The sequence below is a fragment of the Acromyrmex echinatior genome, chromosome 9 (assembly GCF_024713525.1).
Source record: "Acromyrmex echinatior isolate Ae372 chromosome 9, ASM2471352v2, whole genome shotgun sequence".
In the NCBI taxonomy this organism is placed as follows: Eukaryota; Metazoa; Arthropoda; class Insecta; order Hymenoptera; family Formicidae; genus Acromyrmex; species Acromyrmex echinatior.
Genome location: NC_141860.1, coordinates 1,984,488 through 2,009,105, shown reverse-complemented (window position 1 = coordinate 2,009,105; position 24,618 = coordinate 1,984,488). Strand labels below are relative to the sequence as shown.

General features: G+C 35.9%; 3 protein-coding genes across 3 annotated transcripts; 1 reads left to right on the top strand and 2 right to left on the bottom strand.

Moving 5' to 3' along the window:
• The first annotated feature begins 6,173 nt into the window (after positions 1–6,173).
• On the top strand, positions 6,174–12,427 carry Stip1 (Stress-induced phosphoprotein 1). The gene is made up of 3 exons (XM_011055839.2): positions 6,174–6,404; positions 7,324–8,867; positions 11,609–12,427. The coding sequence occupies exons 1-3, from the start codon at positions 6,390–6,392 to the stop codon at positions 11,679–11,681; spliced, it is 1,632 nt and encodes a 543-aa protein (XP_011054141.1). The 5' UTR covers positions 6,174–6,389; the 3' UTR covers positions 11,682–12,427.
• On the bottom strand, positions 12,428–19,688 carry SMC3 (structural maintenance of chromosomes 3). Its single transcript, XM_087409339.1, has 19 exons — positions 19,493–19,688; positions 19,154–19,229; positions 18,880–19,058; positions 18,512–18,670; positions 18,292–18,451; positions 17,938–18,223; positions 17,694–17,868; positions 17,451–17,564; positions 17,095–17,345; positions 16,876–17,019; positions 16,455–16,766; positions 16,016–16,327; positions 15,129–15,330; positions 14,728–15,018; positions 14,381–14,643; positions 13,947–14,112; positions 13,578–13,716; positions 13,163–13,400; positions 12,428–13,057 (listed from the first exon to the last, which is right to left on the bottom strand). The coding sequence occupies exons 1-19, from the start codon at positions 19,505–19,507 to the stop codon at positions 12,931–12,933; spliced, it is 3,609 nt and encodes a 1,202-aa protein (XP_087265465.1). The 5' UTR covers positions 19,508–19,688; the 3' UTR covers positions 12,428–12,930.
• On the bottom strand, positions 18,600–23,381 carry LOC147908489 (uncharacterized). Its single transcript, XM_087409340.1, has 4 exons — positions 19,702–23,381; positions 19,154–19,229; positions 18,880–19,000; positions 18,600–18,670 (listed from the first exon to the last, which is right to left on the bottom strand). The coding sequence occupies exon 1, from the start codon at positions 23,378–23,380 to the stop codon at positions 21,371–21,373; it is 2,010 nt and encodes a 669-aa protein (XP_087265466.1). The 5' UTR covers position 23,381; the 3' UTR covers positions 18,600–18,670; positions 18,880–19,000; positions 19,154–19,229; positions 19,702–21,370.
• Between the last annotated feature and the right edge of the window lie 1,237 nt (positions 23,382–24,618).

Sequence of the window (24,618 nt, the reverse complement as noted above, 5' to 3'; positions counted from 1 at the left end):
AAATTCGCGCACAAGCAACGATGTGTGAGCAGGGGCGTTATCATGGTGCAAAAGCCAATTTCGCGGCGACCCGTCTCATGCCCAAATCATTGGTAAAAATCGAATGGCATGAGCCAATCGATATGTTTAGGTCCTCAGCAACTTCTCTAACGACGATTGGCCAATACTATTTTCTTCACTTCATCAATGTTTTCGTCTGTTGTTGATGTGCTCGGGCGTCCGGCACGCTCTTCATCGTTCACATCTTCTCGGCCCTCTGAGAACATTTTGTACCACCGATAAACGTTGCTTCGGTCCAAGGTAGCTTCACCATATGCCACAGTCAACATTCGGAATGCGTCCGCGCACTTAATTTTGTTTTTCACACAAAATTTGATACAGATTCCATTTTTTGGAATAGGCAAAAATCGAAGACGAGCCAAAACATGTGCAAGCAAAGCAGCTGTCAAAAATTAACTGAACATTCAAAATGGCCGAACTTGTCGGCATAAGTGAGAGACATGAGTACCAACATAACGCCACAAAAAAATCGAAAATCGAATATACGTAACCCGCGGAAATTCAAAATTCGCGATACTTTTTGAACAGACCTCGTATTATTATAAATATCGTAATTATCATATTATTTGATTTAGACTCACAATGCAATGATATATAATTGAAAAGATTATGCCAAAAAGAGAAAGAATTAAATTCGTAACTAATGTGATGACTATACATATACTTAGTGCCAAGACACTACCGTGTCTTCAGATATTATAATTAATCTGTGTATATTTTATGTTACATTTTTATTTTAATATTTTAAATACATTATTATATATAAAGAATAAATTACTTTACCTCACATACAGATGAATTTTTTGACGGTGTCCAATTTTTATATTTGCCATTTATACTCTTTAACCAATTCATGGCGTTCTGTGTCTTTCGGAATTATTTTCATAACATATCCTTTTTTTAATGAATTGTTACAAAACGGTATTGTACATCCAACCATATTTCTAAAATAATTTCGATAATTTTATTTTTATCAATGTATCTTTACGTATCTATGTCGTTCAATGCTGTTGCACCTAACCCTAAAACTGACAGTCTGTTGGATAGACTGAGACCGCATATCTCTTTCTCTCTCGCAGAATTTCGCTAAAATATAACGTCATCTCTCGTATGGCGCCACTCTGATTATAGGCTCTCTAGGCCCGGTGTAGGGAACTACGTTCTCAATACCTCACTAGCGCAGAGAGTATAGAAAGCCTAGGGATTTTGCGTGTTGCCTACAAGCAGCGTCAGAGAAAAATAAGAAGTCAGATAGATTATGGTGCTCATCCTGTACGGTCATATTCATTCGAGCTCGAGTAATAAAATTCATCATTATTAGTTACAAGAAAGATGTCGATCATTACACCTCATATCACATCACACGATAAGCATGGGCTTGTCTTGAGAATTTGACTCATCAATCGAGTCATTTATTCCCACATCGGCCGTTGCATATCGCCATCTGCCGGATTAGTTTACGGAGGAGACATTAAAGACTCACTTTTTCTCGGGTAAGAGTAGAAAGTTGCATACCCCTGTGGAGTACATTATGCACAATATTTAATGAGAAAAGTAAGTTTTTAATTCTTCTCCTCTTTATAATATATGAACGATAAATTAAGTGACCTTATAAATTGCAGAATTTTATTTTGTACTATGTATAATAATATTTTCTTTTAAGAAAACATACCTTATGAATCTGCTATATTCATGTGTCATCTATTTTTAGTATATAAGACTATTATCACTTTCTAGTAAAGCGAAAGAAATTTTTAATTAATAGGGTATTTTTTATTTATTCATAAAAATAAACAATTCCATTTTATAATCTAATCTTAAAGGATAGTTTATAGCTCTGTAGCGTTCGGAATTAATTCTTGGCACTCGGATTGCTCGAAGATCACGTGATCCAGCTCGTCATCTGCTAACTCGCATCTCAGATTTACATTGCTGAACGCACCTAACGTATCTAATAAGATTACTAGAATGCGTAGATTAAAGCGGAAAGCATAACACATAAGAAATCCAACCAATCAGAGTTCTTTATTTCATGGAAAACAAGGAAACAAAGGACTTTGATTCTGAGAGGTATATTTTCTTATGCATTACGTATTAAGCTGGTTCTACATTAGTTGCAAGCCGATCGCAAGTTTGTTGCGACAGCCAATCTGAAGCTTGCATTTTGAAATCAACGCTTCATATTGGCTGTCGCAACAAACTTGCAATCGGCTTGCAACTAATGTAAAACCGGCTTTATGTATTATGCAAGAGTCTGTGCTTCCCGCTTTACGCTTACGTAGGTTATGCCTCATGTGACGGCATCTTTATTATATCGAAAAATCAGTTTACTCCCGATGTGTTTTAAGCCTTGTGTCTATAATGTTAGAAATCGATTCGAGACCTCAGAAGAAAGAATTGACCAATCGCAATGTCATGTTAGGGGTTCCGTACAATAAAAGGAACAGGGAACAGAATAAGAATTTCAATCCATCAGAAATCATGTATTGTGGAATATTCAGTTTCTGATAGGTTGAAATTCTTATTCTCTGTTTTCTGTTCTCTATTCCTTTTATTGTACGAAGCTCCTTACTGTTATAGAAATTTTGTCTGCGGCAGTCCTTAGGACTACCGCACATAAAATTCCATAGCAGTGACCTTAAGACGTGACATAAGCCGATGAGCCAATCAGGATATTGGATCTTACGGCTTACCATTTACTTATTGCAGAACAGGTCTACGATGTTTATCAGGCCCGTTTTACAATTAATCGTATGTCGATGTCGGCTGTCGCTAGCTGTGTATCGTATGTTGTATATTGCACATGAATACGAATGACTTGCTATTCTATTGTACAATTGAGTCGTTGAGCGAAGACAGAAGAACAAATGTAAAGAATAGATATTGAAACGTTGAATACATATTTAAATTTATTATTAATTTAGACGCAAATTATATGATTGTAGAATACTGCGACTCCATTTGCTTGACGACTATTATGCATTGATTTAATTAGTTTTTTAATATTGAAAAGCATCAAAACGATGATCGAAACGTATATTATTCAAGTTATTAAACTTGAATAAATTTATATACACAAATTCACTCAATATCAGCTCTTATAGGCATTTCTTAAGTTGACACAAAAGAATTAAATTACAAAATATTTTTATATTAAATAATAATAATTTAACAAATAAAAAATTACTTGACATATTTATATCATAATAGTTTCTCAAAATTTGTGGATATTTTTTGCCACAGATCTTTTTTTACTAATATTTTTAAAATCCACATCGCATTTATCATAGCAATGATTTTCGTGAACAAAGTCAATAATTATTTTATCTACATTCAGTGATATCATAATATAAATATATAATATAAATATATCCATATATCCGTATAAAAATATCTGTTTATCTATACACAAATGGTCCGAAGGTTATGTTTCATTTGATCGTAGTCGGAAAAGATAGGAATTGACCATTCTATTCCGACAACGACAATCCAGTGCGCATGCGTACGACATCCGACTCCGACATATTGATTGTAGAACGAGCCATACAATCGGACGTCATAAAACGAATGTCGTAGTGTGAATCCTATATTCTGTTCAACGAGAGAATGAGTTTACGCATAACAGGCAATGTAACAATGTACAACGCTATGAAGATCTGCGCAAAATGGACGAGTTTTCATCCGAAATCATCCTCTCGTTAAACGAAGTATATATTGGGAAAAAGTTCGTAGCGTTTTTCCCACTAGATGGCATTAAATGCTCAGCAGTCGGTAACTACTAATCGCATCGACAACACTAGACGTGCGTTTAAAAAGTGACATTTCAACCTTTGTTTTGAGCCGAAAAAGATTGAAATCGATGAAGTGGATCAAAAGTTATTTTATTTTGAAAATGAAAATAAATAAGGAAAAAATTCGCTACATTTTACAGTATTACTACGATAAAGGCAAGAACGCTGCACAGGAAACTGCTTGTGAAAAAATTTGTTCTATTTACGATGAAGATACTCTATCAAAATCAGCAGCACAGAAATGGTTCATTCGTTTTCGTACTAGAAATGTCGATGTGAAAGATGAACTTCGCTCCTGTGACCAATCACTGAAAAGTCCGATGAAATCATGGAAAAAATCGAGCGTGATAAGCATGTGAGCACTGTAGAGATTGCCAGGGAACTAAGCATCGATCATAAAAGTTTTAAATCATTGACCACAAAACAGTTTTAAATCATTTACACAAAGATGGATACAAAAAGAAGTTCGATGAGTTCCTCACGAGTGTTAAGAACATGATGGACCGAATTAACATTTGCGATACGCTACTGAAACGGAATGAAATTGAGCCATTTCTGAAGAGAATGATAACTGATGATGAAAAACGGATTACGGATTACGACAATCGAACTCTCAAAAGATCGTGGATAAAAGAAGGAAAAAAGGCACAAGCAATCGCAAAACCTGGATTGACGAAGAAGGTAATGTTGTGTGTGGTGGGATTGGAAGGGAATCGTTCACTATGCTATTATCGCCCGAAATCAAACAATTAATTCTGAACTCTACTGTGAACAACTGGAGAGATTACAACAAGCAATTAAGAGGAAGCGGCCAGAATTAATCAATAGGAGAGATGTCGTCTTCCATCACGACAACGCTCGACCACACACATCTTTGATAACTTGGCAAAAATTGCGAGAGCTTGGCTGGGAAGTCTTAATGCATCCTCCGTGTAGTCCTGACATAGTACTCTCAAACTATCATTTGTTTAGGTCTCTGCAGAACTGTTTTAATGGTGTAAAGCTGACTTCAAAAGAGGCCTGTGAAAATCGCTTGAAACAGTTTTTCGACCAGAAACCACAGAAGTTCTATCACGATGGGATTATGGCTCTGCCTCAAAAATGGCAAAATATTATTGAAAATAATGGAGCATATTTGGTTTAAATAAATTGATTTTAATACTCTAAGAAAAACACTTGAATTTTACTAAAAAACCGCTACGAACTTTTTCCCAATACATTAGCATTATTCGTTTTGTCTCTCGGGAGTTGCTCGGAATCATTCCGAATGAATCCAGCATACTTGAAATGCAGGATTTGCATATCCGTCATACGACATAACGATGAATATCAGTCAAGCAGCTCCTGAGAGACAAAACGAACAAAATGCTATTTCAAATACACTGGATTCGTTCGAAGCGATTCTGAATAGTCTCTCGAGAAACAAAACAAATTATTATAAAAATAAAATTATAATAGTTTGTATAATAAATTTTCATTTATTATTACTATAAATACAAAAATATTTTACGTATTTCATAAATCTATATAAATGTTATCAACATTTTAACATTCTTTTTAAAAAACAATCTATAGGTCTATCGACGTTGCATGAAATCTTCAAATATTTTTGCACTTAAAATGAGCAATATATTGGGTCATCTAAAAAGTATCCGCGGTTTTTTGTCACTAGATGTGTGTTGATCATATATCTAGTGACAAAGTACCGCGGATACTTTTTAGATGACCCAATATATCTTTCTATGCTTTTCTATCGAAAGAAGAAAAGTTACAGAGCAGAACAGAAATATACATCTTGGGATCGATTCGGTATCTTGAAACGAGGTGAAAATTACAAAAGTGAGCGAATTTAGAATACTAATACAATAATTTCATTGATCAACATCTAGTAAATTTGTTCACTTTTGTAATTTTCACCTTGTTTGAAGATACAGAATCGACCCCCTTCTGTCTCTCAGTCTTGCTCACACTTTCCACTGATTGCTTGGATTGCATTCGAATCCCCCTCTAGTAGTATACGCTCTATGATATTTGGCCTTGAAAAGAGAGAAAAAGAGAAGATTCCAAGTATCAAAAGTGCAAACAACGCGAATAGATTTCGTTTTACTGAAATAGTGCAGCATGACTTTGCGAACACGCAGTAATGTATACGTAGCGTATACATACATATATATATTGTATCACATATCACCACACGCTCATTAATGCCTGTTCTACAATAGGGTCGCAAGTTATAAGCCATAAGAAATTAGCCAATTACAGTTAAATACGAAAGGAATAATCGACTATGATTGGTTAATTTCTTACGGCTTGCGACCTAAATGTAGAACATGCATAAATAGTAGTGTGAGGTCGCTGCTTGTCTGTTTCTGGAGCTTTCTGAACCTTCGCCGGCACACGAGCATACACGCGTCCGGTGGCACACAAGAGGATTTACAAGAATTTATACGAGTCATCATTGAGATTGAACGTATTTATTGCTCGAGTCAAACGGACGATCATCAGGAACTAGACAGAGATTCAACATTTTAAGCGTGCATGATGAGTGATCAGGTAAGCGTTGCGAGAAACGTTGTGAGGCTCGTAAATCTGCGAGGATTTACGCGCGTGACGGCGAAGGCGAAGTTCGCATTTTCCTCAGAGACGCTTCGTCACGTTCCGCGAAGTTGACGATTGTCCTCCTCCCCGCTCTCCCAGCAAATTTCTTCCGATTGCTACCACTCATTTTTTTCCATTCAGTCGATCATAGAAAAATGGAACAAGGACACGCTGATACGGATAAATAAGAAAATACTAAATTAAGAATAAATAACAAAGGTTGATCATCTAGCAAGATTAATTTATCTAACTTATTAATCCAAAAGATACCGTATCCGTTATAGGTTTATTTTTTGTTACTTCATTAGAACTTTCTTGCTTTCGTCAAATACATATCTATACATATCTATTTCAAATACATATCTATTTCATTTTAAGTACAAGGATACACTCTTTGGACCACTAGTTAGAAGAAAAAAAAACAGACTGATATTCATAATCCATTCTTATTTCAAGACGTCTTAAATAATGTCCTAAAATGCTTACATACACAGCTCTGTGATTTAATATCTTAACCCTAACTATACTATTTTTCTTGATATACACATGGGTCCCTAAGATCCTATCTATATTTGTTACAATCTATATTTATAACTTTCGTAAAAATGGACATATTTCAATTAATTTTTTTCAATCGATGGAGAATTAATTAAGGAATAAATTAAGGAATAAATAGAATTAAGAAGCTTCGAGATATATAAGTTCAAAAAAAAAAAAATTTAGCAACACGAAAAAAAATCTCAATTTAGCAAATTATACTGAGGTTTCTTTGACCTCAGTGTATATAGCTAAGGTTAAGACTGCACTTAAAACGATCTTAAATGAATAACATCTGCTATGTACAACCAAGTACATTCTTGTATCGTTTTTGCAGGTAGCTTTGTTGAAAGAGAAAGGAAATGCTGCTTTACAAACTGGAAATTATGATGAAGCTATTAGATGCTACACAGATGCTATCATCTTGGATGGCAATAATCATGTTCTCTATAGCAATCGCTCAGCGGCATATGCAAAATCCGAAAAGTATCAGCAAGCGCTGGAGGATGCCGAAAAGACTGTCAGTTTAAAACCAGATTGGGGGAAGGGTTATTCGCGTAAGGGCAGTGCTCTTGCTTACTTGGGCAGGTATGATGAGTCCATCAGAGCTTATGAGAAGGGCCTACAACTGGATCCAAACAATCCACAGCTTAGAAGCAGTCTGGCCGAGGTGAGGGCTCAGAAAACAGCTGCTGTAACTAATCCATTCAATTCACCAGACATCTTTCTCAAGTTGGCTAGTGATCCTAGAACAAAGGGATATTTATCTGATCCTGAATATATGAAGTTATTACAAGAATTGCGAACCAATCCACAGAGTCTTAGTATTAATCTCCAGGACACCAGAGTGCTCACCACTCTTAGCGTGCTGTTAGGAATGAGCGCTGACATGGAGGAATCGATGGAAACTGAACCGATGAATTCATCGGAACCACCGAAACCCAAACCAGAACCAAAGCCTCAGAAGAAGGAGGAGGACAATCTTCCACCTGAAAAGAGAAAAGCCTTAGAAGAGAAGAAACTTGGTAACGAGGCTTACAAGAAAAAGAGCTTCGAGGAGGCTTTAGAGCATTACAATAAAGCTGTGGAATTGGATCCGACAGAAATCATCTATTTGTTGAATATAGCGGCAGTGTACTTCGAACAGAAAAATTATCAGAAATGTATCGCTCAATGTGAGAAAGCTATTGAGATCGGTAGAGAAAATAGAGCGGATTTCAAATTAATAGCAAAAGCATTTACGAGAATTGGACACGCTTATAAGAAAATGGAGAATTGGAAGCAGGCTAAGGTGTATTATGAAAAGTCTATGTCTGAGCACAGAACGCCGGAGATTAAAACCTTACTCTCGGATATAGACAAAATAATCAAAGAGGAAGAGAGGAAGGCTTATATCGACCCGATTAAAGCAGAAGAAGAAAAGGAACTTGGAAATCAAAAGTATAAAGATGGCGATTATCCTGCCGCTATTAAACATTATTCCGAAGCGATCCGAAGAAATCCGGATGATCCCAAATATTACAGTAACAGAGCAGCTTGTTATACTAAACTGGCGGCATTTGATCTCGGCTTGAAGGATTGTGAGAAAGTTGTCGAATTAGATCCAAAGTTCATCAAAGGCTGGATTAGGAAAGGAAAAATTTTGCAAGCCATGCAGCAGCAAGGAAAAGCTTTGTCAGCATATCAGAAGGCTCTGGAATTGGATCCACAGAATAGCGAGGCGTTAGAAGGCTATCGCTCTTGCGCCGTATCCGCAAGTTCGAATCCGGAAGAAGTGAGAAAGAGAGCAATGGCAGATCCAGAGATCCAGAGTATATTGCGAGATCCAGCCATGAGATTGATTTTGGAACAAATGCAGAGCGATCCAAGAGCTTTACAAGAGTAAGTAATGTATTACATTAACATTCTATATGTTAAGGACGTTCTCCGACTGCAATTGTGAAATAAATTTTCATAAAAATTTATTTTACTTTTATATAGTATAAGATATTCCATAAGTGTTAATGTTTTTATACAAGTTTTTTTATACAATATAAAATGTCTCCCGTCTTCGCTATTGCCGCCGGTCGAAAAAATAGCGACTTTACTTACTGTATTACTTACTTTGCTTAATGATTTCTTAAAAATGAATATCGGAAGCCATATTCAGACAAATTTCATATTATTCCTTGTGATATCAAGTTTTATATCTCATTGTTTCAAAAAATTGTCAAAAAAAAACTTTCACAGTGAATAAAAAGATCACTTTTGAATAAGCTTTAGATAGGGATTTTGTGTGTGTGTGTGTGTGTGTGTGTGTGTGTGTGTATTTTAACGCTTCAACTTTAAAGTGGAATATTTTTTAATCTCGCTCCGGATATTGAGTTTTAAAGCACATGTTCAGGACATTAAAACAAGCTTATTCTATAAGTTTCAGAAAAATCTAAAGAAAATGGATTTTTTCGAAGAAAAAGTCCTTAATATCATACAGAAGCGGTTTAGTATTAGGTTGCTTCTCGCCCTGAATGTTCATGAAATATTCGCATGTATCAAGACACGAAAATACCTTATAGTTTCATTAACATACGCAAATGTTTGTTCAATTGCTCATTTTAAAGAGGATCTCGATAAAATATTTTTGCTATTTTAAGAGAGATGTTACGTATCAATTTATTGTTCCCAAAATGCGTGTTAAAAGTTATCCTTTATACTCCTTTATTCAAATTTTCAGTTCTTCAAATCAATCTTTTATGGATCCTACAATAAGTCATTACCTAATTAAGAATTGTCGTAAGAAATTGATTAATGTTGAATGTGAAAAGAATAACCAACTATAATTGCTTAATTTTTTACGGCTTTTAAGACTTAAAACTTAGATAATAGTTTATTGTAGAAAGCTCATTATAATCTGACAACAATATATAGAGTAATAGGAATCAAACTTCGGGAGTCTTGAAATTCGCTGAATATAAGGTTCTTTTTAGCTACAATAAAATTCTTGCACAGTTCATCTTTCTTTTCTCTCCACATTAAAAAGAAAAAGAGAAAAGATGAACCATATAAGAAGTTCAGTTCCTATAAATTAATCGTTCTCACGCAGAGCCACATGTCCAACAGTTACTATTATAGAGTTGCCACAGACTTAGAAAATTGGGAAAAGTCAGGGAAATTGGTCATAGAAAACCAATGATGAGAAAAGTCAGGGGAAAATGTAAAAAAAGTCTGGAGTTTTTAAATTTGCTCACAATTTTCTTAAACTGCTCCTATTCCAAATAATTGTTATAATTTTTTTTTTAATATTATGTACATAATCAAATATGTTCCAAACTCGCGCACTTTAGTGATTTTAATAAAATAATTACAATTTATATTTAATAATTAAGAACAAACGGGCAAACTGGAAATTGATACAGTGATTGGTGCGTAACTCGCTTTGAAAAAGCTTTATCTTACATTAATAAAAAGAACTTGTACATGTTTTGACTTGCTGTCTTCTTCAGCAATAATAGGTAGTGGTACATTGGTAGACGAAACATCCTCCGTCCATAATCCTCCGAATGTGGTGACTTCTACCTGACATATGCCTGTAGTGCGCACGCTGATTGTACACTATCATAAGGGACCTACAGTTTAACATCGATTCCGAACGATTTTGTTTATAGAAGTGCACATGGCAAGAATACTCTCGTTGGTTTACCATTGCCTGTCGAGAGGAGTTATGAGCGTACGAAAATTTTTCGATTCTGTCTGGGATCGAACCCGGAATCTCTGGTATAGCAGTCTCGTACGCTATCAATTACGTCACGCTCGTGCTTAATTAATGGAAATTAATAACTATGTAAAGCTATAGATGAAAATTATAATCAATGTAAACAAAACTTACTTCATTGTCTTATTTACATTGATTATAATTCTCACCTATAGTTTTATACAATTATTAATTTTTAAAGATTTTAGTCGTTACTACCATCCAGCCTTGCAACTGATGAGAACAACTCTCGTAATGGAGTAAGAGTTACTATATAATGACGACCCAATTAATTCAATATTTGTAACATCGTAGGTTTCGTTCTATCAATGTATGGATCACCATCTATTAATATTACATATTATTGCTGAAGAAGGCTAGAAGACTAGTCAAAACATGTACAAGTTCTTTTTATTAATGTAAGATGAAGCGAAGTTTTTCAAAACGAATTACGCCGATCACTTTGTCAATTCTCAATTGCCCATTTATTCTTAGTTATTTTATAGTTTATCGCGGGAATTCCAATATTATTATTTTTAGTTTATATTATATTTAGTATTTCTTGAATTTGCACAATTTAATTATATTTTTTGTGTTGTTTTTAATCATATAGACCAGCTTTCTTATAGATCTTGATTCTAAATGTATTAAAATACATATTAGAAAATTTTTCATTTTCATCTGGAAAACTGAAAAAAATTAGAGAATTTTAAAATAATAAATTCATTTTCTGTGGCAACCTTGTATTACTTTATTTTCTATTATTACATTATATATTGAATATTCTTTGAAAATCTCAGGACACTCAAAAGAGTATTAAAATTTTTTTTTAATGTACCATTTGTATCCATTTCCCTGTTGACAGAAATTTTAATAAATTCTTTTTTTTGCACAGCCATTTGAAGAATCCTGATATAGCTGCAAAATTACAAAAACTTCTGGAATCTGGTCTCATTGCTATTCATTGAAGATGTAAGGAACTACATACAACATACTTGTAATAAAAGAAGAATAACATTGCTATCGCAAGTTCCTTTAATATTAAGGAAATTCGCATTCGTGTATTGCAGATATATTAGCCGTATGGGATACTTATCGTCATATTGCTCTGCTGTCACAAAATCCTTTAATATTAAGGAAATTCGCATTCGTGTATCGCAGATATATTAGCCATATGGGATACTTATCATCATATTGCTCTTAAAATCTGTGTTCAAAAAGCCATTTGGAATAAAAGTTACATTGTACACTTAATTCTTTCATGCAAACGCAGTGGCCTTTAGTGTCATCGATGACTTTGCATTGCAAGACTTGTTATGGTGATCATGTGTATACTAATACACATATATACATATAGTGAGGTTCTTTGTGCAAAAATGAAGTGTAATTGTGAAGCTGTGAACTCTAATATTTACATTTAACAAAAACTATTCCGATGGCTAAACCGTGAATATCGTCACTTTGGAAGTTGATAGTGTTATTATATGTTTTAGATAAAAATAATCTAAAACTAGAATATATTAATTCTTTAAACTAGTAAAACTAAAAATTTCATAAAATTATTTCTGTATATGATGCACACACTAACATCTCTTTTACCGTTTAATTAGTGCTTTTAGTATTAAAATTAGTCATAATATAATGAATGCGAACGCAGGTTAAGACCGACAACCAATAAGAGGAATGCTTCGAATAAATATCTTTTTAAACCGAATTCTCTTTTTAGAAATTATTTATTAATACCTTATTAACACCTTTTTTATGTCCACTTAAAAAAAACTCCTAATTATAATGGAACAATTGTTCTGAAATTTCATAAACTTATATTACCGTGTTTATCATAGTCATTTTATTTTATAAAGTTTATAATATAAAAAACAGTTCATATATATATACCAAATTTCAATTATCATATTTTGCAATGTTTTCATAACATGTAATCTGTTACAAATAAAATATTACCAAAATTCTTGCGTTTTCTATTAATATTCGTCATGTGTAATATGACTATCATTACAATGATCTATGCGAAGAATCCGAATATACACATAAAAAATTAATTTTTTCTCTTTATGTGATTTCATACGTAAAGTATTTCAAAAAACCTATCAATGTGAAGAAAATCTTAACGGAAATCATAACAAAGTTGATCCATTTGTACGTGTGGTATCTTCTGAAATCACGCAAAAAAAAACTTGATTGTAAATTATGAATATTTTAACCGTGTGTTGTATCGTCCTCGACGAAATCAGCCGCTTCTTCCCGCGTCACACATTCGACATGCGAAACCTTATTCCTGAATTTCACTCCATAGAATTTGTTTGCATGATGCAGTAATTCTGGTCTACGAAACAAACACTTTATTTTTTATATTGTCCTATTAATATAACAATCATGTCATTTTGAATCAATCTCAAAATCTTGTAGGCTGCTGATTGCATTATGTCACCTGAATGTCGTGGTGATGAACTGAGCGTCAGAACTAAGCTCGTGGATCATATCCGCTACTGCCTTTCTGTGTTGTGCATCTAGTGCCTGATCGATTTCGTCGAACAAGTAAAACGGTGCAGGATCGCATTTTTGTATCGCGAATATCAGGGCCAATGCTACGAGTGATTTTTGTCCACCAGATAATTGATTCATTTCTCGCATTTCGCCTCTATGTCCTGTGAATGACACCTTTATACCTAGAAATAATAAATATACAAGTTTTCAAAATCCATAAATAAAGTAAGTACATACCACATAAATATGAAATATAGCTAACTCGAAGAAAGATTTAAAAAATTTTCAAATAAATCTTTCTTATTATATATAATAATACAATATATCTGAGATAAATGTAAAAATCTATTTCTCCTTACCTACACCTATAAATCTATCAGAATCTGATGGCTCCGCTGTTCCATCATCCCCTTCATCGCCGTCTGCAGTCTTCATAACCAATTGTGCATGGCCCGAAGGTACAAGCTTTTTGAATACCTCACTAAAATACTTGCTCACCTTAAAAAAAGAAAAAAATATTGTCACATGAAATTAAAAATATATTGGGTTCTAAAAAATATCCGCAGTACTTTGTCACTAGATATATGACCATCAACACCATCTAATGACAAAAAACCGCGGATACTTTTTAGATGACCCAATATTATCATAACAGATTTTTAAGACATTAATCCTCCACTACTTTAAAAGTTTAAACTACACTATATATACTGTATATATAGGCATACCTGCTTAAATGTAAATTGTATCGCTTCACATTTGCGCTGTTCAAGTACTGACATGAGTTCTTTTATTTTCTCGTCGCCTCGATCCAGTTCTTCTTTCCGTTTCACTAATCTTTCTTTCTGATCGCTGAAGGACATAAACTGATCCAAAGCTTTTTTATTCACATGGCTAAAAATATGTAAAACGTAAATATAATAAATTGCTGACACAATCTTTAATTTAATAAATATAATAGATCAATAATTATATTAGGTGTTGGAATTAATTCGTAGCGTTTTTTAATGAAAGAATGTTATTTATTTCACATGAGCATTAAAAAATACATTAATGAAAGTACTTCCCATCACTTGTAAAACGCTACGAATTAATTCCAACACCTAATATATATAAATAATTTTTGCTAATTTATTATATTTAAATAAAAAAAAATACACACCTATATTTTTTTAAATGATTATTTGCCTTTTCCATTTCCTTAAAAAGCTGTTTCGTGGACATTGTACTAAACTTAGAATAAGCTTCGTGACTAGGCAATGCGCCAAGTTCAGTAATTTTTTGTGTACACTCCACTATTTTCTGTTGCAGGATATTTAACTTGCTTGCCAATTTTTCCAAGTCTTTCGCATCCGCTTCAATCTTCTCTTGCGCTTCTTTTTCTTTTAATTTCCATTTCTCAACTTCCGCAGACTCCGATTTTTGCTAAACATATAAAATGGGGAGATTAAAGACTATATTAATTTAAACATATACAATAAAATGGTCACTGTGTTCTTAAATACTTACTTTCTTCATAGCATTGGTTACTTTTTCATTTTGTGCTTTGAAGTCCTCGTTTACCTTCACTAATCTCTTTTCGATATCCGCTAACTGGATCTTTGATGAATCAAGTTGACGCTGTCGATCTTCGACCGATATCTCTTGTAAAGCTTGAACTAGCTCGTCCTTTCTTCTCACTAAGTTGTTCGTTAATAAGTTCTCTAACTTATTCTTCTCTGCTTCCAATTGCATTCGTTTTGCGAACGCTTCTTTGTTCTCCTTTGTTAAACGTCTGATATCGTCATTTAAAGTATCGACCTACCAAAATCGATAAAATAGAGTTTCAATTTTTAATTTAAGGTAGAAAAAAGGAAAAAGAAATATCATATTCTTAATTCAACTGCATTTAAAAATTTATTTACGCTCACCTGATGCTGATCCGCAACGGATAACTGTGCCATAAGTTCTTGATGTAATTCACTCTCCAGGCCGTCTTTAGTCGCACGCATAGCTTCCAAACTTGAAGTACATTGTGCAAGACTTTTTTCTTTTGGTGTCCGATACCTTTCTATAGCACTTAATTCTTCCTTCATAAGACGTATTTCTGCTTTCATTTTGTCGTATATATCTCTATCAAATTAATAATGAATTGCTAATTAATTGTCATAATTAAAATCAACAAAAAAATTTCTACACTTATTTCCAATAATTAGATATAAATATTTAAACGACGCACGCACGCACACACGCACGCACGCACGCACGCACACAGGGTGTCCCAAAATAATCGCCAAATATTATGAGCAGGTAGAGCGGACTAAACTAAATCAAAAAGTCTTTTATCATTTTGCAATTTTCATAAAGTTAACGAGATATTAATTACTAAAAATTGCCGAAAATTGATTTTTAATAATTTTTTACTCAAATTTTTTCAAAATTTTTTCAGAATTTTTTAATACCGTATTTTCTTATGTTGGTAAAAATAAGAAAATACAATACTAAAAAGTCAATTAAAAATTGTGAAAAAATTTTTAAAGCTCTATGAGAAAAAAATAAACAATTTTTGTCTCTTGCAGTTTTTCTGTAAACTTGATATAGTATTTGAAAATTATTAAAGACTAATTTTCGACAATTTTTATCAATTAATATCTTGTTAATTATTGTGAAAATTGCAAAATGGTAGAGGACTACAACTCAATTTAATCTGCTCTACCTGCCCATGAAATATTTAATGATTATTTTGGGACACTCTGTATAACTTTTTAAATTAATATTAATTATAATTCTAAATTAAAAGTATCATCTAATTACATACTTAGCTTTACTATTTTTAGTTTCAGTTCTCTGCATTTCGCTAACGTAAGAACTAATATTTTGATCCGCCTTTCTGATTTCTTCCTTAAGCGTCGTTAATTGAGTTTCGAGAGTAGAAATTTGTGACATTAATTCCGATCTAGTTTTTTGTATCTCAAGCCGTGACCTGAGTGTGTTGAAATATCCGCCAGTTAAGGAGCCTTTGGATGAAACTTGGTCTCCTTCTAACGTAACGCAATCTAAGCCAGAATCCCGCGCCAAAGTCGTTGCTGCTTCCAGATTACGACAGATCAAAGTCTTTCCAAATATATATCTATAATTAACAAATGTATAATATGATAATGTACGATAATAATATATAAAAAAACTTTTATATATTACAAAAAAATAAGAAAAGAAAAAAATTCTTATTTAATAATTTTTATTTTATATCCTTTTACCTTAATGCTTTATCAAATTTGGGATCGTAATTCAACTTGGATATCATGGGTATAGCATCAGAAGTCTGCGGATAATCAATATCCTTTACGTGAAGTCTATTCAGTGGCATAAAAGTTACTTCTCCCGGCAACCGTTGATTGTTCATTTCTTTTAAAATTTTTGTGCCAAACTTGTCGGTCTCCACAATGTGATGAAACAATCTATTCCCAGCGGTTACTTCAACTGCCATATAGACGCTTTTGTCACAGTTGAAATTTTCAATTACAGGCCCATAATAGCTGCTCACTTCATTAACCATATCTTTTCGTCCACTACAAAGATATTAAATACCACCATATTACATATGTCATCATCATAGATTTATCTCTTCAAAAAATTGTGCAAATAATGTATCTATATTATAAAAAAAATTAATCTTACCGAAAAGTATCTAGTACTTTGCGTACGCTATCCCTGCCATTCAAAATAGGTTTGCCAGCCATAGATCTTAGACTTTGATCTGCTTTCGCTAAATCTTCCTTTAGACCAGATAAATTTAATTGCAATACACTCTCCTGCCGATACCTGCAATTCGACATATTCAGTTTGTAAAATTCTAAGATTTCTAACATAAGTATTAATTTAATAAATTAAACATACTGTTCTTTTCGAGTTGCTTGACACTGATCTTTCGATTTCGTAAGCTCATAATATTGCTTGTTATGATCGTCTATTGACGCACGTTGCTGTTCCATCTCGCGTGTATGATCTCCTATTTTTTTCTCCAAAGCAATCTGTTTCTCTGCATCACGTTTTAAATCTTCACTAATTTTTTTTTGATGCTCTTCTTTATCCTTTATCTGTTTCGTAAGCTGCTTAAGCTCATTTTGTATCCACTTATCTCTTTCATCCTATTAATGTATAAATAAATCTTTAAACTATCATATTGGAATTTAAATATAAAAACAAAAATACAACTTGAATTACTATGGAGTCACAATTTTTTTTATTTTTACCTTAGTGGTAAATTGACTACCACGACCTTGTTTAGCATATAATTCTTTACGTTTCTGCTCTTTTAACTGTAATTCTCGTGTACACTCTTCTTCAACACGTTTCATTCGTTCATACTGTAAAGAAAAATGTTTCTCCACACATTCCAGTATTTTAAAAAAATACACATAATTTTAAATATATATTTAAATATATATATATATATATATATATATATATATATATATATCTGAATATTTTTTTACCTCTGGCTTAAGAGATTTTAGCTCGGTTTCTCGAGCAGCGATATTAGACTTCAACTTTTCCAATTCTTGTTGAGCTCGTTTCTTGCTGTCATTATCACCTTTTACTTCCTCTAGCAAGTCATTAATAGTAAAAGTTAATTTGTTTTTTTCTTTCAGCAATTGCTGTTGCTCTGCACTGTATTTTACAAACATTTTATTACAAATATTTCTCTTTTTTATATGCAATTTTTAGTATGTGTATTACCTAAGAGTGTCTCTTTCTTCTTTAGCAGTCTGCACTTCCTTTTTTGCTTCCTTTAGCCTCTTTGTAGCTGCACGTACCATTTCTTGCGCTGTTTTAGCTTCGGCACCTAATCTTGCCTGTTCGGCTCCACTATTTGCTCTAGACTCCTCGAGCTCTTCTAATTTTCTTTTATTTTCTTTAAGTTCACGTTCGTGGATCGTATACTCTAAACAACGACGTTGTTTGTCCCAACGTTGATATTCTTTCAGTTCCTCCTTCTCTTCCTCAAGTGTTTGCAAACGCTCTTCTACAATATAAAATAATTATTTATTCATTTTATTTTATTTTAAATAATTCTTTAAATTTTATAATTACCTATTGTTCGCAGAAAATCTTCGATTTTTTCTAATTTTCCTTCTGTTTCTTTCAAAATAGATTTTGATTCTTCTCTTCTATCATCATATACTCTAGTACCTGCTACCTCTCTTAATAATTTCAATCTGTGGGAATCTGGTGCTGTTGCCATTTGGTTTATCTGCAAAACAATTATATTATACTACAGATAAATATAAATATGCTACATAAAAAAACAAACCTTTCCTTGCTTCACAATGTAATACGGATTGGACCTAGAAAATCCTGCCGACTCTAATAAATTCATTACGTCATTCCTTGTTACAATCTTTTTGTTGAGAAAATATTGGTCCTTCTTGGAGCCGATTACTCTCCTTAAATAAACTTCATCTTTATCGATCTGAATAAAAGACAAAATTATATATATTATTAAAATTATTATGACATATATATCGACAAAATCTAAAATGATATTAAATATATATATATATATATATTTAAATTTTTTATACATATCTATATACGCGCGCGCACACACACACACACACACACACACACGCGCGCGCGTGTTTAAACACTAGTGTGACATAAACTACTAATGATTTTTACCGGTAACCTTCCATCAGAATTATCAAATATGATTTCTACATGGGCAGATATAACACGAGGTCCTGTTCCTTCATGCAACAGTCCCTGTCTCTGATCTGGTCTGAGATGAGAAAATTCATCACTAAGGACAAATTGAATCGCGTAAAAGAAGTTACTCTTTCCAGAACCATTTCTGCCAACTTAGAAGAAAAGTGTTCAGTTACAATGTATATGTATAATTATATCAATCTTATTAACTGCATATAAATCCTGCATAAGATTATCAATTACATACCCACTACATTGTGCCTTGGATCAAAAGGCTCAACAACTGTCTGTTCACGATACGACTTAAATCCTTGGATAATTACCTGTTTCAACATAAACCCAAAGAAATCGCAATAATAACAATATAATGCTCCGAATTAATATATTAGAAATTCAACAGTAACTTACAATTCATGGTAACGTACAATTCATGCATACAAAATCTCAATAATAATTCAATCAAGAATTAGAATGGAAGCAATGCAAGAAAGGGTAAAGTCAAATAAAGAAAAGACGAAGCGTAACTCCGTCTCAAAAATGACGTGTTAGATTACGACACGATTACAAATACGATTTGCTTACAAACCTGCTTAATGTACATGATGTGATAAGAAGTCTGACGTGCGTATCATTCGTAATGTTACTCCAAAACACAGACATGCGAGACGCGACGAAAACATTCGACCGATTTGTTGGCAGAGCCCGTAAAAGCGACATTTGTATAACATGCAGGTTGACGATTATAAAAAGTCCCTAGGTTTGGGCGGGAGACGCCATGAATCTAGTTTAAGATACCATTACATGAGAGCGTCAAACGTCGAGCGTCGAGCATCCTAAGCTTACATGCCTTTTCATACTGACGCTTGACTACAGTATATATAGTTAACAGTAGCGCAACTCTCTGTCGGATGTTAGTGTTGGCCAAAATGGAGTGCGCATACTGTGGCGTTGCGAGCGTTAGTTGCGGCGCTGCGAACGTTAGTGGCGGCGCTGCATGCGTCTGTCGCGACGCTGATACGGTCGTTCTTTCCATGACTCTTCCCATTCTCTCTCTGGCGTCATGGCGTGCCGCGTGCAGACCTCGTGTAAGTCTCTGCGATAGTCAGTAAGTTAGAACTCGGAAGTTAAGGTTCCGAATTACTTTGTGTATTCCGCGAGACCGATACCGATTACTATTCATGTCTGTGGTAATTGTTAGCGTCGTCCGATAAATTCTTAGAGTGTATTTTCATAGTTCTAGCATTGTAACTCCGCGACACGATGCCGGTATCCGAGCCGTCTTACACGCGCAATCACGTCTCTACTTTTTAATCAACATTTGTATTTAGTTAATTAGGCATTAAGTGTGTATTAAAACGCCTCATGGCATAAAATCAGAAGCAGTGCGTAGCGCTCATTCTCAACCTAACTTTTTCCCGCCATACGTCCTTCGCCGTGGTTGGTAACCACCGGCGCCATATTGCGTAGCACGCGATCCAATAGCCACAAACTGGTGTTACGTCCCAAGGTCCAACCGTTGGTAATTGATACCTGGACAAACCGGGGACCAATGGCGGGTAACAAATCGAGAGTTGCGCGTCCTTTCGGTTAAGAAGAAACCTACGGTAATCCCTTCATGAATCTTGCTGGTGGTTTGGTCCGTGGTGCGGGACACGCGGCTCAGTCTGGACTCCGGTTGGTCAGGCTCCTTGTAGGTGCTCGATGATTGGCCGGCGCTGATTCCGCTCGTTCACACACACAATCTCCAAGTTAAACGATAAACGTATACGCGTGGCGGCGTTTATTGTAAAAGGAGAGGTTTCGTCAAATATTATTATATATACGTACTTATAATTGCTCAAAAGTAATTAATGTATTTTATAACTTCTGCAGTTGCTACACACATATCCAGACTTATGTTATAACTAATAATTAGATGCGGTTAACTAGGAAGATTAAATAAGATGTACCTATAATTAGATTGGATTGCTCACGCGAGTAGAATTTAGGAATTAAACTAGAAATCACGATACTCTGGAAGAGACCGTTTCTCTTCGACCAGACCTGACCCCGGGAGGTTTTGAACTAACTCCTTAAAACACTCGCTGCTCGCGAGAGAGAGCAAGTCCCGTTTTTAGAACCCGAACGCTTTCAGAAAAAAGGTGCCCCTGCATGCTGGTAGGGCGCGTGAGGTGGGGAGAAGATGTCAGGGGCGGTCCCTGCAATTCTAGTGCCCCGTCGGTTATTGAAGTAAGGAAAAATTTGTAATTTGGCCAAGGACATTCCTGGACAAGTTTTATAAGTACCGCTGACGTGACACCTCCCCCCCTAAAAATAAAATGTTGGACTCTGTCCGACGTTTTAACAATTATTTGATTTTTTTTTTTTTTGTTCTTAATCTATGATATTAGCGCAATCATCTAACTTACCGCAGGGTTACATGTTTATTTGCTTAAGGACTATTGTTTATCTTAGCGATTATCATTTATTCGTTTTCTTTATTTTGCAGCATTGCGCGAAGTTCCTTGTACTGCACGGGTCTCTCACTCACGTTTTCACTTGATGTTGGTGCAGTGGGGTTAAGGGTTTGAATTTCTGTCGTGGAATGGGGATTGGAAACAGGGAGGTGGGCCCCCCAGTCCTTTTGTCTTCCAGGTGTATCCTTCTCGTTGGGCCCCGCTAAATGAAGCAGCAGTTGTGTGACGGAGCTCCAAATGGCCCCAAATAGATGCAGACTCCAGCCGTATACCGAGTGAAGCGCGTAGCCATGGATTATTGTGTCCACGATCAGTTTTATTAGCTTGATGATAAGAAATATTGCCATAACTCCTGCGCTCGCTGACCCGAATGTAATGAATCCCTGCCAAAGACGTGTCCCCGCACTTTCGGCAATTCTTTCCAGGGATCTTTCGTCAAAGAGGTTCGTCATCGAGATGCTTCCTGAGGGTATGTTGTGACCCATTGCTCCTCGCGCCAAGGTATTCAACATTTGCGGTTTCTCCACCGGAAACATTATATGGTTGCGGAGTCTGTTCAGATCTTCGTCCGAGTATATCCCGCTGGTAGCGAGCGCTGTGGGCGTGACGTATTTCCACGTTGGTCGAGTTAATGGTTGGATGATGGGTGGGGGTAGAGATTCTACCGGGCGCGGCATGAAGCGAAACCACGTCTCGTGTATTTTATACATATTTGGCAGGAGTTCGCTGCAATCCTTATGTGTTCCTGTTCGCGTTAGTATCCTTGATCCGGGTAGAAGGAAAGCTGAACTATTTCCATAGGTCACAGGCAGTTCAGCGAAGCACTCTTCTGTATGTCGAATTTTGCACTCCACTGGGACACATTTAATGAGATGTATGGCTTCTCCGGCCACCACGGCCGTATACCCAGGGGATTTCATGATGCGGTGCGCCATTTCATCCGGTGCAATGCTGGACAATGTGAGGGCGTTCTGGAGTATTTGTTTTTCCAAAGCGCATTTTTGCTCCGTTATGTCTCGATATAAGCGCGTTAGTTGCGTCCTGATGTGTTTCTCTACGTACACGAACTTAGAATTTACATAGGCGAAAATATCCAAGTTGTTCACGGAGATTCTTGATCGCACCCTGAAGGCTCGGTCTTGCTGTGTTTCCAGAATAAAGAGTTTTGGGTGTTCCGTTTGCACCAGTGTATACCCGCAGAGGTTGCTTTTGCCTGCTTGCGTGAGCGCGAACGTGGTCTCTCTCGTAGTGACCGTGTAAATGGTAGGTGCTGTCTGGTTGGCCTTGGGAGTTAATTTGCTTGCTTGTCCCTCGTACAGGACGTCGTAATGGCTGAAGTGGCAGCTATCGGGCGGTATCATCGACCAAAAGGTCTCGTCTCCATCGGTGTCGAGACATTCTCCGGCCGTGACCTTACAGTGTAAGCCGGAAGGTAAGATAATCTCATGTGAGTTACGGCGAATGGGCGCCTCGAAGTCCCGCAGTGTGACCCTAATCGTTGCTTGTACTACGACGCTGTCCCACGTTCCATACGGGTCGCTATACTGGGCGCCGCTGCAACGTCCATCCACGGACGTATGTTCGGCGAGGGTGATGCTCCTGGTAGAAGAACTATTTGGTTTCAGGCCAGTGATGTAGCCATCTCTTCCTTCCAAATCAATTGCACCGGTTTCATGAATTCTTCGACAGTTGCTAGCCGCTGTTTCTTGCAAATATACTCTCCTTCCGCCATGCACGATCGATACATGAGAGTGCATCCCGCAATAATATATTATGCGGTCGATCTCAATTTTATACTGGATTACTCTGGTCTTGTCGAAGTCCGAGAGCTGGAGCAATTGGACGTGAGTGTTCTCGGTGATAGGCTCGATGTCTTCCAGATTACAATCCCCTATATCTAATAGAGATAAAGATGTAATATTAAGACCGTGGCCTCCGCAGTCGTAACCCACCAGCCCTCCCGCTGGCAGGGTGAGGAGCGCGGTGATGATGCCGAAAATGATTCCCCGTGTGTCCATTCTTGGGTGCGTTTGTTGTCAGACTAATGCGTCAGTGAGTGTCTCTGCGTTAGTTTCTTCTGCTAGGCCCGGGGTGGGGGTCGTCATCCTCGAGTAGATGTGCTCCGCGTTCTCCGATATAACGCAATTTCTTTAGTTTATTGCTATGTACTATGCGAGTCCTATTGCTATTTATCGCTATCTTAACATTATTGTTCCTTAAAATCTCTAATATTTCGTGTGGCCCGGTATATTGGTCGGTGAGTTTCCCTTTTACGGGTTCCTTTAGTAAATATACCTGGTCACCGCGTCGGAAGGTTCGGGGGTTACATTTCTTGTCGTAATAAACCTTCGATCTTTGTTTCGCTCGGCAGAGATTCTCTCTGGCTATTTCCTGTGAGTCTCTGAGTCGGTCGAACAATGAAATTATATAATTTACGTATGTTTCACTCATGTCGCTCGGCAAAATAGGATCACTCGTCGGAATTCTAGCTGTTTTGCTGAAAACCAACTCATGTGGTGTAAATTTCGTGCTTTCATGCATGCTTGTATTGTAAGAGAACGTTGCTAACCTTAATTGTTCGTCCCACTCTCGCTCTTTGTCGACGTACTGTTTAAGGTATTCCCAAAGTACGTGATGGCTTCTTTCGATCGAGCCATTCGATTGCGGATGATAAGCGGTTGTCTTACATTGCGATATGCGGAATTTTCGGGCGACGGCGCGCATAAGGGCGCTCAAGAAGTTTGAGCCTTGGTCGGTGAGAAGCGCTTTAGGGGCGCCGTAGATACAGATAAACTCATTTACGAACGCGGTGGCTACATCGACGGCGGTCGCTTGTTTAAGCGGTATCGCGAGAGAATATTTAGTTAGGAGATCCTGTATGGTTAAGATATACGCACTGCCGGCTCGAGTCTCGGGTAACGGCCCCATAATATCCATTGATATTTTTTCGAACGCAGCGGCTGGGGTATCCGTTACGACCATCGGCTGGCGGGTCTTCAAGCGCACAAGTTTTTTTAACTGGCAATTTCTACAATTTTGAATGTATATCTGTATATCCGATTTCATATTAGGCCATTGATAACGGTTTTTTATGCGCCAATAAGTTTTCGTTATGCCTTTGTGGCCACCCGTCGCGGAGTGATATTCTTTAAGTATCCGCAGTCGATCGTCGACTGGGGGGGTTGAAATTTTATTGGTGCATATTGTTATCTTAGCGCTGTGGTTATTAAACGTGTCATCCAAGATGTCTCTAATT